The sequence below is a fragment of the Crocuta crocuta genome, unplaced genomic scaffold (genome assembly GCF_008692635.1).
Source record: "Crocuta crocuta isolate KB4526 unplaced genomic scaffold, BGI_CrCroc_1.0 scaffold213, whole genome shotgun sequence".
Classification (NCBI taxonomy): Eukaryota; Metazoa; Chordata; class Mammalia; order Carnivora; family Hyaenidae; genus Crocuta; species Crocuta crocuta.
Genome location: NW_027529442.1, coordinates 3004495 through 3016892, shown reverse-complemented (window position 1 = coordinate 3016892; position 12398 = coordinate 3004495). Strand labels below are relative to the sequence as shown.

General features: G+C 41.2%; 1 protein-coding gene across 1 annotated transcript in view; it reads left to right on the top strand.

The window, feature by feature from the left end:
* The window catches only part of CADPS (calcium dependent secretion activator), a 461448-nt gene extending 455332 nt beyond the window's left edge, over positions 1-6116 (top strand). The window contains exons 28-29 of the mRNA XM_077760230.1: positions 1585-1689; positions 4893-6116. Of these exons, the coding sequence (XP_077616356.1) occupies positions 1585-1689; positions 4893-5072 (285 nt within the window). The 3' untranslated portion in view covers positions 5073-6116. The remainder of the gene's footprint in view (positions 1-1584; positions 1690-4892) is intronic.
* Positions 6117-12398: the final 6282 nt, after the last annotated feature.

Below are 12398 nucleotides of genomic sequence, written 5' to 3'. Positions count from 1 at the left end.
AAGGGAAAAAATCCCCACCCCCCACCCCTCCTGCTCCCTGGGGAGGGACAGAAGGTTCCTAAAACTGACAGTTTCGCCTCCATGATCTTTAAAAGAGCAGAAGTTGGCTGTGAGGCTGGAATACCGCCTTGATTGGGGTAGTGTGGTCTCTTGCGGCTGGGCTCCAAAGAGCCACAATTGGCTCTTGAAGAGGAAGGAGCCTCGAAATGAAAGATTGCAAAGAGGGCTTCTGAACGCCATGGCTGAGACTGTGTCGTTTCTTACAAGGTGAAACTTGGCAGTTCTACCTTGCAAGTAAAAACCCAAATTAATTTTTTTTTAAAGAAATTAAGTCAGAAACAAGGCTTTAGAAAAACTGTGAGTGTTAGGCATAAACTGATTTTGGATGATCTCTAGGTGAGAAAGGGTGGAGTTACCATCAGAAACATGTTTTTATTTATGCTTTTCAAACCCCGCGCTGGTGTGCAGTGTGTGTGCGTGTGCGTGTGTGCGCGCACGTGTGTGTGTGTGTGTGTGTGTTGGTTAGCATGAGAGTATGCATCGCCTCGATTCTATAACCACTCTTTTTTTCATGCATCTTTGCTGTGCACAGTTCATATAGATGCCCCATAAATAAATATATAGGTCCATCCACACCTTTTCATTTTATTTGTAAATTGTTTGGTATAAGCGGCAATGCGTAATGAAACCTGGTGAAGTTTAAAAGATTAGATTTTTTTTTCATACTGACACTTCATAACACTGTTCATATGTCTCCGAGTGAGATTTATGAATATATGAGCAGTATTGCAAAATTATACCGCACCAGAGACTTCCTGCACCACAGGGGTGGCAGTCTAAAGTGACACAGCTTCAAGCATTTTTCACAGACAAGAAGCAAAATTTAACCCCCTTAAGGGGAAGTATGATTTCAACAGCTTGAAATGAGCTCATTTGTAGATGTTTTTTTTCCTCTCATCTTCCATAATTTTTTGGTGTTAAGATTAAAACAGATTGCATAGCCAACGTAAGGGGCATACACGCTGCCCAGAGTATAATTTGGCCCTTCGAGTGAAAACTTCATTGTCTCTATCCCAGTGCCAATACGGTAAATGAAGGTACACTTCTCCCGTAAGGTGTAAGGCTCACAGCCGGATTCCCGGGATTGTCCTAAGCACACAGGGTCTGGAGTTTTTTCAAAAGGTAAGTAGCAGGTGACATCCATTTGTTCAGTAGAGAAGCCCCCATCTCCCTGGGCATCTGAAAGGGTGGCATTAGGAAATAGTGACTTGAATCTCAGCTGAGTAAAACTAACGAACAAAAAGGAGAATCAGAAGAGCAAAAGATGGTCCATGTGAATTGATCGCATATGAGATGTCTAGAGCAGAAGAGTTCTGTTTTGGATGCAAAGTCCAAACCCATTTCTTTCAGGCCGATCGGTACCTTGTGATTTTGTGTCAGTCAATGTTCACAATGTCTATGCTCTCCACTTCTCTTTAACCATTTAGTTTCTCCTTGGAGCAGAGCAGGTGCTCAAACGTGACCTGTCCCCTCTGTAAATGCTTCGTGACGTGTTGGCTGGAGAACTTTTGTCTCTTTTTTCAGCAATGGTACAACAGCTCCATGAACGTGATCTGCACCTGGTTGACAGACCGGATGGACTTACAGCTTCACATTTATCAATTGAAAACACTAATTAGGATGGTAAAGGTAAAAGAAAAAAAATAATTATTCTTCTTTGCAAATAGCTTACTGAAATACATTTCGTTGTCAAGCTGCAGAACTTCCTTAACACAAAGAATATTGGTTTACCACGTAAAACAAGATGATCTTTAAAAGAGCATCTCACGCGAGAAAAGCCTCTGCAATCACGTTGGGATGCATGGTTAATTTATTACTCAGACATCAAGGGGGAAATTGATAGGAAGGAATTCGATATTTTATTCAGGCCAGAAAAAATACTTTATGTATCTGTTGTGCAAAAATACTGCAGGGGCCGCCATGCCCTGTGCATTAGACTTTCAGAAGCTGGCTTTTGGTACCGTTATGCTAATCACATCAATCACCAAATTCATTTCTGGTTTAATTAAATTAAAATTTTGCCACAATTAATGTAATAGAAATATTTACCTCCAGCTATTTCTAAATATGTCCTGTGATCATTATCAGGATGCAAATCAATATTGTTCTCAGAGTTAATTGAAGTAGTTTCTCGTACAATGCGTGTGTACAGTCAAATGGAAAGGATCACAAAGGTGAGATAACATACCCTGAAAGTAGCTTTTTTCCCTGTTCTTATGTGTGTGCCTTGGACTAATGATAATTATTTCAGCGTGAAATCTCAGTGGTTTACATGAAATAATAAGATCACAGAAGGGGGTAAATACGTTTTTGATCATTTCAGTTTCCATTTGATGCTTCCCCCATAGAAGGTTTTCAGACATTCGGGTGCAAAAAATCTCAGTCAGACGCACAAAGTGTCTTTAAAAAATATTTTNGCCCCCCGGCCCCTCATCCCCTACCCCACCCCACTTCTTGGTCTCTTTAGGATTAGCACCATTTCATTGAAGGTGCTCCTCTACCCCAGTGCTGACTTAAAACCAATTGCTGTTCCGTTGAGTGTAATTAAAGAGAATTATTATCTGCATTTGATCTCACAAAGTGTCTGCCCAGGGAAGGTTATAAACAGCCATGTATTGCAGCTCTTAAAAAAGAAATGTATGCACTTGGACTGGAGACCAAGCCTACTTTTCATATTTTTAAAATTTCACTTCCTGAAGACAAGCTCACCAGCCATTGCCTCACCACTTAAATTCCACTGGGGAAAAAAAAAAAGTTTCTCTTCTTTAGGGAAATTTTCTTTTGACACTTACTGGGTGGACATGAAAAGATACTCATTTTAATGTTTTAAAATATCTTCCCATTACCGATATTTCTAGATCTATGCTGGGAATATTGGAATTAGCACTGTTTAATTAAGGGAAAAAATGTAAGTCAGAGAAGAGGCTTATTCTTAGCCTTCTACCAAAAAAAAGCAAAAACAAAAAACAAAAAACAGAAACATGAACCACAGGGAAGGGACACAGAAATGCCACTGCCAAAAAGAATGCCTTCACTTTTGCCAGAGTTAGGCCCAGCAAAACTTGTATGGCTGTACAGAGGTATGAAGCAGAATTCACCACCTCTTCACCAAGCACGTTAACCAGAGGTGTCCTTCTCTGAGGCAAATTTCCAAACATCGTTGGCTTTCTTTCCTCCCTTCACATCCACTCCCTTCACCCATCCATTCATTGATTATTCAGCAAGCATTTATTCACCCATCCGAATAAGACAAATATTAATTGAGCCCCTCCTTGTAGATTACAAGATGACGAATTTAAAAATGACTGGATACAGTCCCTGTTTGTAGGCACTTAGAGTTGAGTTAGGAAACACTGCTCTAGAATGTGAATAAAGGAGAGAATATCCAAGTGCTTTCTACCTTTTTCTTTCCCATCATATCCTGGTACCAATTATATTATCCTAAGCGGAGAGAGAACAAATCATTGAAAAGTAGAAACAAAAAAAGTTCATCTTCTGGATATCTGGTCTACACCATGCCTAGAATTTACTCAGCCTCCTACCCTTTCCCATCAAAATGAAGACAATTCAGGTAGCGACCTAGCTACCTAGAGAGCCTTGCAGCTTGATCCACACTTTAACTAAGTGTCAAAGTGGAAAGGGGGACACACAGTCATCCTAGCCATAATCTGCTATTATTGGACTTCACTGAGCTGATCCTCATTCACTAGTTAACCCTGCAGTCATCACAACATGTAACCTTCAAGAGGGGTTGACATTGTGATTGTTGACACTATGATTGCATTAGCTGGATGACAAGAAACGGAAGTCACAAATGGGAGTGCACTGAGGATGTTAACATTCCTCCTCATGCTCCTTCGGCAAGTGTCCCGTATCAATAGAAGAAACACACAGCAGAATCAGTAGCTGAAATGATATGCAGCGTGAGGAGAAAAGTTGTCAGAGAGAGACCTTTTTCCAAAAAAAAAAAAAAAAAAACATTAAGAAGTAGACAACAGCCAGATGCTTCTGGTCATGTTCAATTAACGCTAAGGGAATTCTAGAAAGAAAAAAAAAAAAAAAAAACAGTCCCTGGGATACCTCAGGAAATCCGAGAGAAATCGCCTGAAGGAACAAAGAAAAGAATTTGTGGTCCCATAATACCAAGCCATTGTTCTTGAAAAAGAGCCAAATTTCTTCCCCGAGACCATGAAGTTGTGAACAGAATAGATACGCTTCTTTCCCAAGGAGATAAGAAATGAATCACACGCCTGCAACATATTGGTGAGGCATTAGCGTTCCATCTCCCCATAATTGTTGCTGCCCGTAATAGGTTTCATATACCAACATACATATGTCCGTCTTGTGAATGAGGCAGAGGGATGTGCCGTTATGAGCCTCAAAAATATTAAAGACCAGACTGCGAAGGAAATCACAAAATACCGTAATCGCTTGATCCATTATTTGTTTATGTGTTACGGCCCCTTACACAGTCTATCATATTATATTACGTTAACCTAAGAGAAAGAACCAGCCCTAGAAAAAAAAAAAAAAAGAATCAAAACAATTATGGAACATTTCCCTTTATGGAACTGAATAAACACAAGCTTATGTTCTTTGCTTTGTCTCAGCTAATACAGTTTATCCTGCCACGCTTTCTCATTTTCTGTCATTCAAAGGATCTCAGTTTTGAGTACAAGTAAAATCTGAGCACAGTGGCTTTTCATTTGACAGTGCATTAAGTGAGACACTGAGCAGAAGGTCAGTGCTCTCACACGCACACGTGCTTTGTGCCTTTCCCCTCCCTTCATGGAGATGAGATCTCGCTTATCACTGATCTTTTCCCTCCTTAGAAAACCTATAGAGATTTCCGATTGCAAGGGGTCCTGGACTCGACCTTAAACAGCAAGACGTATGAAACCATCCGGAACCGGCTCACTGTGGAGGAAGCCACTGCATCAGTGAGCGAGGGTGGGGGCCTGCAAGGGATCAGCATGAAGGACAGCGACGAGGAAGACGAGGAAGATGACTAGAAGGCAAGGGCCTGGAGTCCTTTAGGACGAAGTCCTGTAATCAATGCATGTCCTTAGTCTGTTAGTTAACCCCAGTAGGGAACTTTCTGTCAACTACCATGCCCATGAGATGTTTACCAATACAATTGCCATTTTAGCTATGTGGTACAAAGATTAGCAAATGACCTTCCACCCCACTGATCCCCTGATTCCGTGTCTATATGTTTACAAGCAATATGGAGCACCATTCTTTAAATACCGTTCATGGAAAATACATAGTCCAACTGCTAAGTGTGGTCCTGTTCTCAGCAAAGTTAAATGATGCTTCATTAATGTACTGTGTATGCACTGATGGTAAATGGACATGAGGGCGAGTACAGCAAGTATTTCACTTCTTCGTTTCACGTTACGTGGATGCCAGTCATATAAATGAGTACAATAAATTAAGACACATAGATCTGCTTTGGTTTTTGGAAAACAAAGGCAAGCCTCCAGCAAGCACCCTTTGGTTCTTTGTGCTCCCCTGAAACTGAAAAAAGAACCCTTGTTTCCATTGTTAACGCCTCCTTTCCCTGATCCATATAGTTAGCCAAAAAAATACAAAAACCAAGATGGCTAGATACCAATGGGTTGATCCTCTCATTTGCCACGGCAAGGGTGATCCTACCATGAGCGAACACCAAGCACAGTTCAGAGCAACCTTCGTCTGTCAAAGTTTATCCTCTTAAACGTTACATTTTGCTTTTATGTTTCAATAAGCGTATATGTAAAAACACCTGAATATTTAAGTTACAACCCTAGACTATCAATGCGTTTATAATAAGGTATGGATATTTCCTTCGGTAGATTGTCACCATAATTTAAATTATTTTGTTCCACACTGGTTTTTATATCTGTCATGTACATTGCATTTTGATCTGTAATTGCAGGACCTGGGAGTCCTTTGCAGAGCAATCTCTTTCTGTGTAAAGTAGTGCACCCCATCTTGCTTTTGCCTTATATAAAGCCTACAGTTCTGAAAGTGTGAAAAACTGTGGCTTCTCAATAAATAACCATTCAAATGTCCTAAGGCTTCCGAGTCTTCTTGCCTCTGTCTTTTTGGAACGCCAGAGCTGAAACACACGCCAACCGGGCAGAGGAGGTCAAGAGCAGGCTAGAGGTCATTTCCTTGAGACTCTTGGAAGGGTGGTTTTCAAATGCTCGTCTCCACAAAAGGCAGCCCAAAGCCCCACTCATTCAGACTCCAGTCATTCAGAGCTGTGGGCATTTGGACACGTTGGGCAGATTACGCTTCCATTATAGGATAAATACGGGTGTGCTAAGCAAGAGAGGAGTGTAAACGAGAGAAATGTTTCTCCTGTACGAAAAGAAGGCCAACAAACTGTTTTTAAGCACTACTTTAACAGCAGTGTTTGCATTCAAACAAAGCGTGTGCCAATTATATATGATTCTTATATATTTGTTAAAGCATCTTACAAGATTGTCGAAGATATGGAGCACTCTTCTTGCTCCCCAGTTCTTGTCAGCAAATATAATCACCTAGGTGTGAAAGAAATCAAACATTTTGCAGCCTTACCGGTCTTATTTGCGTCTGTCGCTAAAGCCAGCTGACCTTTCCTGGGGGCTGACTGGGGTTTTTAGAGAAGTGACAGATTTTTCAATAGGACCAGGTAGACCAGTTGCTCTCTACCAATGAACTCCTCTAAAGAGTACGTCCTACTTTTTTGAGTCCTTAAGGTCTGCAGGGACAAATCAATAGCACTTCCTGCCTTTAGTGGGATTACAAAGATAACTCCCATTTATTGAGCAACTTTTCTGCACCAGGCATTCTCTATATAAACCTTCATTCAGATCTCCCAACAACCACAAGAGGAAAGGACTGTTATTATCTTCCTTAGAAACAAACAAATTGAGGTCACATAGGTTAAGGCCACTTGCCCAGTGATGACACATCTCCATACAGAAATATTCCAGAGACACTAGCATAGAGTTGTCAATACAAATGGCAGGGGCATATCATTCAGGTGTGAAAAGTCTTTGATTACCCAATGGCACCAAGGTAAGTCAGCGTGGCAAAGCCAGAGTTTCTGAAAAATATACTTGTGTTATATTTTTAGCTGCAAAGCTAAAATATAGCTTTTGCAACAATTACAAACAATTAAGAAATGTGCCAAGTAAATAGAGAGCGCCCGCACAGTGTATAGTGTGGTTGAGAAGAAGAAATGCTTTCAGGGGGAGAGCTACATGAGTTAGAGAACTAACCAAAGGGCATGATCCAAAAAGCAGAAGGAGAAAGAGGCAAGTGTGTAAAGATGGTACTTTCAAAACCAAGGTTAAAAAAAAAAAAAAGATTCCTTCAAAAGGAGAATTTCCCACAGGCCAGCACTGAGGGGACTGTTGAATAGCATCCCCCAGGTGGCATCGCTGTTGGAAAGGCTGTGCAGAAGGAAATGATATCAGGTAAGATCATAGAGAAAGAATTCCCCAAGTTTTTTAAACCTCAGGTTATCCTTGCCATAAACTTAAAGCCAAGGAGACCATTCTGATACCTTGAGCTTTCTTTTTTTACTTCTGTGGGACAGAATCTTAAGTGTTCTCTTCTTTCCTGTGTGGTGGTGGTGGTGGTGGTTTCATTAAAATGCAACAACATACAGAAGAGTGTACAAATCCTAAGCAAAGAGGTCAATGATTTGACCTGAACAGAATGAACACACTTGTGGAAAAACTGGCCAGTCAAGAAATAGAACATAATGAGCACCTCCAGACATACATACCCATGCCCATGGCCCTTCCCAATCCCTACCTCCTCCCTAACTCAACAAAGGTAACCACTATCCTGATTTCTAACAGTGTCAATTGAATTGAAGCCCTTAGGTAATTAGAATCACAGTATATATTCTTTCAAGTATAGCTTCTTTTTGCTCTACATTCTACTGTTGGTGTAGCTATGGTTCATTTCTTGTCAGTGCTCTGTAGTATGAATATATCACAATTTGTCCTTGTTCACGTGTTGTATTTAGTTGGGGGCTATCATGAATAATGCTGCCATGAATTTCTTCGTACATATCTTTCAGCACAGTTGCAGGGTCATGGGGTAAATATATGTTCATTTTTAGGAAATCCTGCCAGTCTTCCACAGAGAGCAAACCACAGACTGCTCTCATCAGCAGAGTATCAAAGTCCCATAAAACACCAGGTATCGTCACTGTTTTTAATTTACATTGCTCTGCTAAGCAGTGTAGTGATTTATAACTGTAGTTTGCTGATTACAAATAGAGACTTGATTGCCTCTTAACGTGTATTGGCAACCGGGTTAGCCTCTCTTGTGAAGTTCATGTTTAAGTCTTTTTTTCCTTTTGCTTCAAAGAGGAAAATTCCAGAGTTCTCTGAAGGACTGGTAGGGAAGAGGCCATAGGAAAAAGTGCCAGATGGATGGTGAGACATGGAGACGTAGAGAGAAATGTGAACCTGATGGGAAAGCACTCACTGTATTATCAATCAGCACACAAATAGTTGAGTACATAGTGGCCAAGCAGTGCTAGAGACATGCAGGCTCTCTCTAGTGCCTTCCCCTTCATCAACCAGGGGGACTTTTCTAAAAGGCAAGCGTGATTTAGTTCCTCCTCCAATTAAAAGCATCCAGTGGCTCCCCTCGGTCATAGAATGAAGCTCAAATTCGCTAAGGTGGCATGCATGGCCACACACGACCTGACCCTTGCCTCCAGCCTCCTCTGTTAACTCTGCCCTTCTGGCTCCCTGCGTTTCAGCTACCCCTACCAACCTTCACTTCCACCTGCACACCTCGATTCTGCCCCCTTGGGAGCCTCCCTCCAGGTACCTCGTCTCACCCTTCAAGTCTCAGCTAAATTTGACTTCCCCAGAGAAGCCCCTCCAAACCCTACTCTCAGTTCGGCATCTATGTCCCTGATAGATACTCTCCTAACACTCTCTACTTCCCTTTCTTCGTATTCATCTCACTACTCATGGATGGGTCTCTGCATCATTACATGTCTCATGCAGCTTTTCTCCACTTGAGGAGGCTGTGGTCTGCACCCTCTTCCCTATTCTATCCTTATCGTACTCGCTAAATATATGATTAATAAGTGAAGCCTGAACATACAAAATTGTAGATGATGTGGCGACTATTCTCTTCAAACCTTTAGGTTTTATGAATCTTCAGAAGCTTTGTACAGACTCCATGCTCTAAGATGCAGAGGAGGGAGAAGAAAGGGAAGACTTCCTGGAGGAGGTGGGCCTAGAAAAGCACACAGAGAGGACAAGAAGGAACATGGACCAAAGCAGAGGGAGGTGAGGGGGATGTACCTCTTGGCCAAAGCTCTTTTCTTCTCTGATAAATTCCCAGTGCAAGTAGTAAACACTCAACAAATACATGTTGACGTAAGATGTTAATGAACATGCTCAGTGTGTTAGGGGAGCCTGGTCTCAAAAAGACATTAATGCAGGGGGTTTGGGGAGAATAGGATGGGAAGAGTGGATTCAGGATTCAAAGAAGGACTTTTCGTTTAGGTGAGCTTGGGTTTGTTGGGCTAAACAACAGAGCTAAGCGGTATTCTTATTTTTTTCAAAATATTTAAAGAAGTTTTTTAAGTTAAAAAAATCAAATAAAGTAGAATTTATGAAACAAAAAGTTGAAGCCTCTCCCTTCCCCAACCCATTTCCCCAAAGTAGCCATTGCTAACAGATGGGCATATATTCTTCCAAATATGTTCAAATCATATCCAATATCCAATTGGATATATTTATATATTTTATATATTTATATATTTTTAAAATATATTTTCACAAGTGGGATTCATCCTGAGCATACTAAGGCAAATCACATTTTTCATTTATCAGTGTGGGATCATTTTTCTGTCTGCACATATAGATTTTCTGTATTACTTTTATGGGTTGCTCTGTATTCAAAGAGGTTTTCTGGTCAAAGAGGGATCGAGAGTGAAGTTAGGTAAACTAAAAATCCAGGGTGAAATGAAGGATGGACAAAACATACTGGCAGAAATGAGCCCTCTGTAGAAGTGACCCATGGGACTGTTTGAAATACGTGGCTCAAGAATTTCTGAAACACCCCACATCTAATCCCAGCCTAACTGAACTGTATTATAATTATCTGTTTATGTGTCTGTCTCTCTGCCAGACTGCCAACTTCTTGAAGTCAGGGACTGTATCCATTTGTGTGTGCCAGTCTGGTGCCTGGGATCCAGTAGGCATTCAGTAAATGTTGGCTGCATTGAATGCGTGAGCAGCAGAAAGGCACACCTGAGTATGATCAGGACCAAGAAAGCATAAACTAAATGGATCACAATATACTCTGTCCAGGAAGAAAGACTTACTAAATAAGGCGAAGAATCTCAACAGCTTTAGAAAAACCATCTACCTCACCACTAACGTGACCTGAATTTCCAGCACAGGCATGAAGTCATGCTGTCATAAATTTGGGTTTCTGTGAGAATGTTAGGAAATCAACCAACAGGAGGTGTATCATTATTGCTTCTGCACAAATGTTAATCAAGTTTATTTTCCTTAAATTTCAAAATCCAAAGTAAGCGTGTTCTTTGTGGCCGATGTTTATCAGTACATGATTAACCAATCTGAAATGAAATCAGATTATGCTCAATTGTGCCATTCTTCATCAACAAAGTTTTAAAAATCAATATTCATCTTTTATTCAAGGTTGTTTTGCTTCTTCAACTAAATACTACAATTATCATCTGTTTTCCTTCTTATGAAGCCTTCATAAGAAGCCTTCCTTCTTCTGCATTTCATCTAAAGCTGTAAATCTACGTTTGTTGTAAGTAAGCAAAACACCAGGAAAGGACCACGATGGTACAGTCTGTCAGCGAGCCCTCTACCCTGAGGACAGCACGCCTAAGGTCAGAGAAAAACACTGCACAGCAAATTAATCTCAGCCACCAGCTAACAGAGGGATAACGTGATCACAATTAATACACCAACCACAAAATAACAGGAATGCAAAGGAAACAATAAGCCAAAAGTACACAAGTAAATTTTCTTCTTATTTCCTAAGAATCGCTGGTGCAATGGCACAAAGAATTGTAAACATGATTAAGCTGGCATATTTCCCTCTGCCCATCAGAAACAAGTTGGCTTGTTTCCTGGGTGGTGAATACAATTGCAAAGAATAAACAAGGCTTTGCTTAAACATCCGAGCAGGAAATGTAACTGAAGATAGTATGGATTTCAGAGTTGGAAGTTTGGGGATGTACTTAAAAGGAAATCAGGGGCCGCAGGATTTGGTGCAGAGAAAACTACACTTTATGTGGAAGCGATGTCAAGGTTTCGAATTCTAATGTCACTATAGTATCATAAGCAGGACAGCGGAACTATACCCCTGCCTCAAACAACTCCAGTTGCAGGACTTTGAGCATCAGAAATTCCTCCACGGTATTCCCTGGTGCTATTACTTTCATTCTGAATACAAAGTACCTTCAAAGAACATCAAACATAAAGACTACAGACCAAAAATTCCAGAGCATATGGGGCGTATTGATGTCACAATGTGTTTGGAAAGTTGAGCTTTTCAAAGGCCACTGTGATTAAATAACAATTCTACTTTTGTGATATCAAAAGCTGAACTCCTATGAAACACTTTTTGGCAGGACAAGGAGAGCTCTTTGTCTCCAAAATTCAGAGAATAGTTAGGAGAATCAAGGGGATGGGTTTCCTTCTGCATGAACAGCAAGCCAGGCCATCTCCCATGCAGTCTGTGTCCGACTTTGTCAGTTCTGATACCATATTTCACTGGTTCTTAGACCAAAAAAATTTTTTTTTCAGTTTTAACATCTCTGAACTTGCACCTACCCTCTGTCACCACCATCCACCTCTGTAATGAGGCTGCTGTGCACAGTCTCAGAATAGTATTCCTGTGGAGAATGCAAGAGAAGAGCCTTCCACACAGTGAACTTAGAGCAGTGGCAGAACCAGGGACTGACTCTGGTGGATATGGAAGAAGTGCCCATTTCTCCCCAATACGTAAAAGAAAGGTAATCCTGAGACAGGGAGAGATCAACATCCTGTTATTACAAAGAATGGGGCTTCAAACCCCCCTGCTTAAATGTTAAAGGTGAAAGCTGGAGCTTCAAGATTTGTCGACAATGGGTAACAGGGATAACAGAACAGAATAGAAGGTGGAGCTCGAGAGCATAGGCTCTGGTCCCTTCCACAATGAAGGTTTCCATCTCAGGTGGCTGATGCTGGCCAGGCCCTCAAGGGAGGCTCAGGCACCTCCCTCCCCTCACACCTGGAGAAGGCAGACCACCGTTCAGGTGGTCTTCGTCCAAGTTCGGGGTGACCTTGGTCCAGATTTCA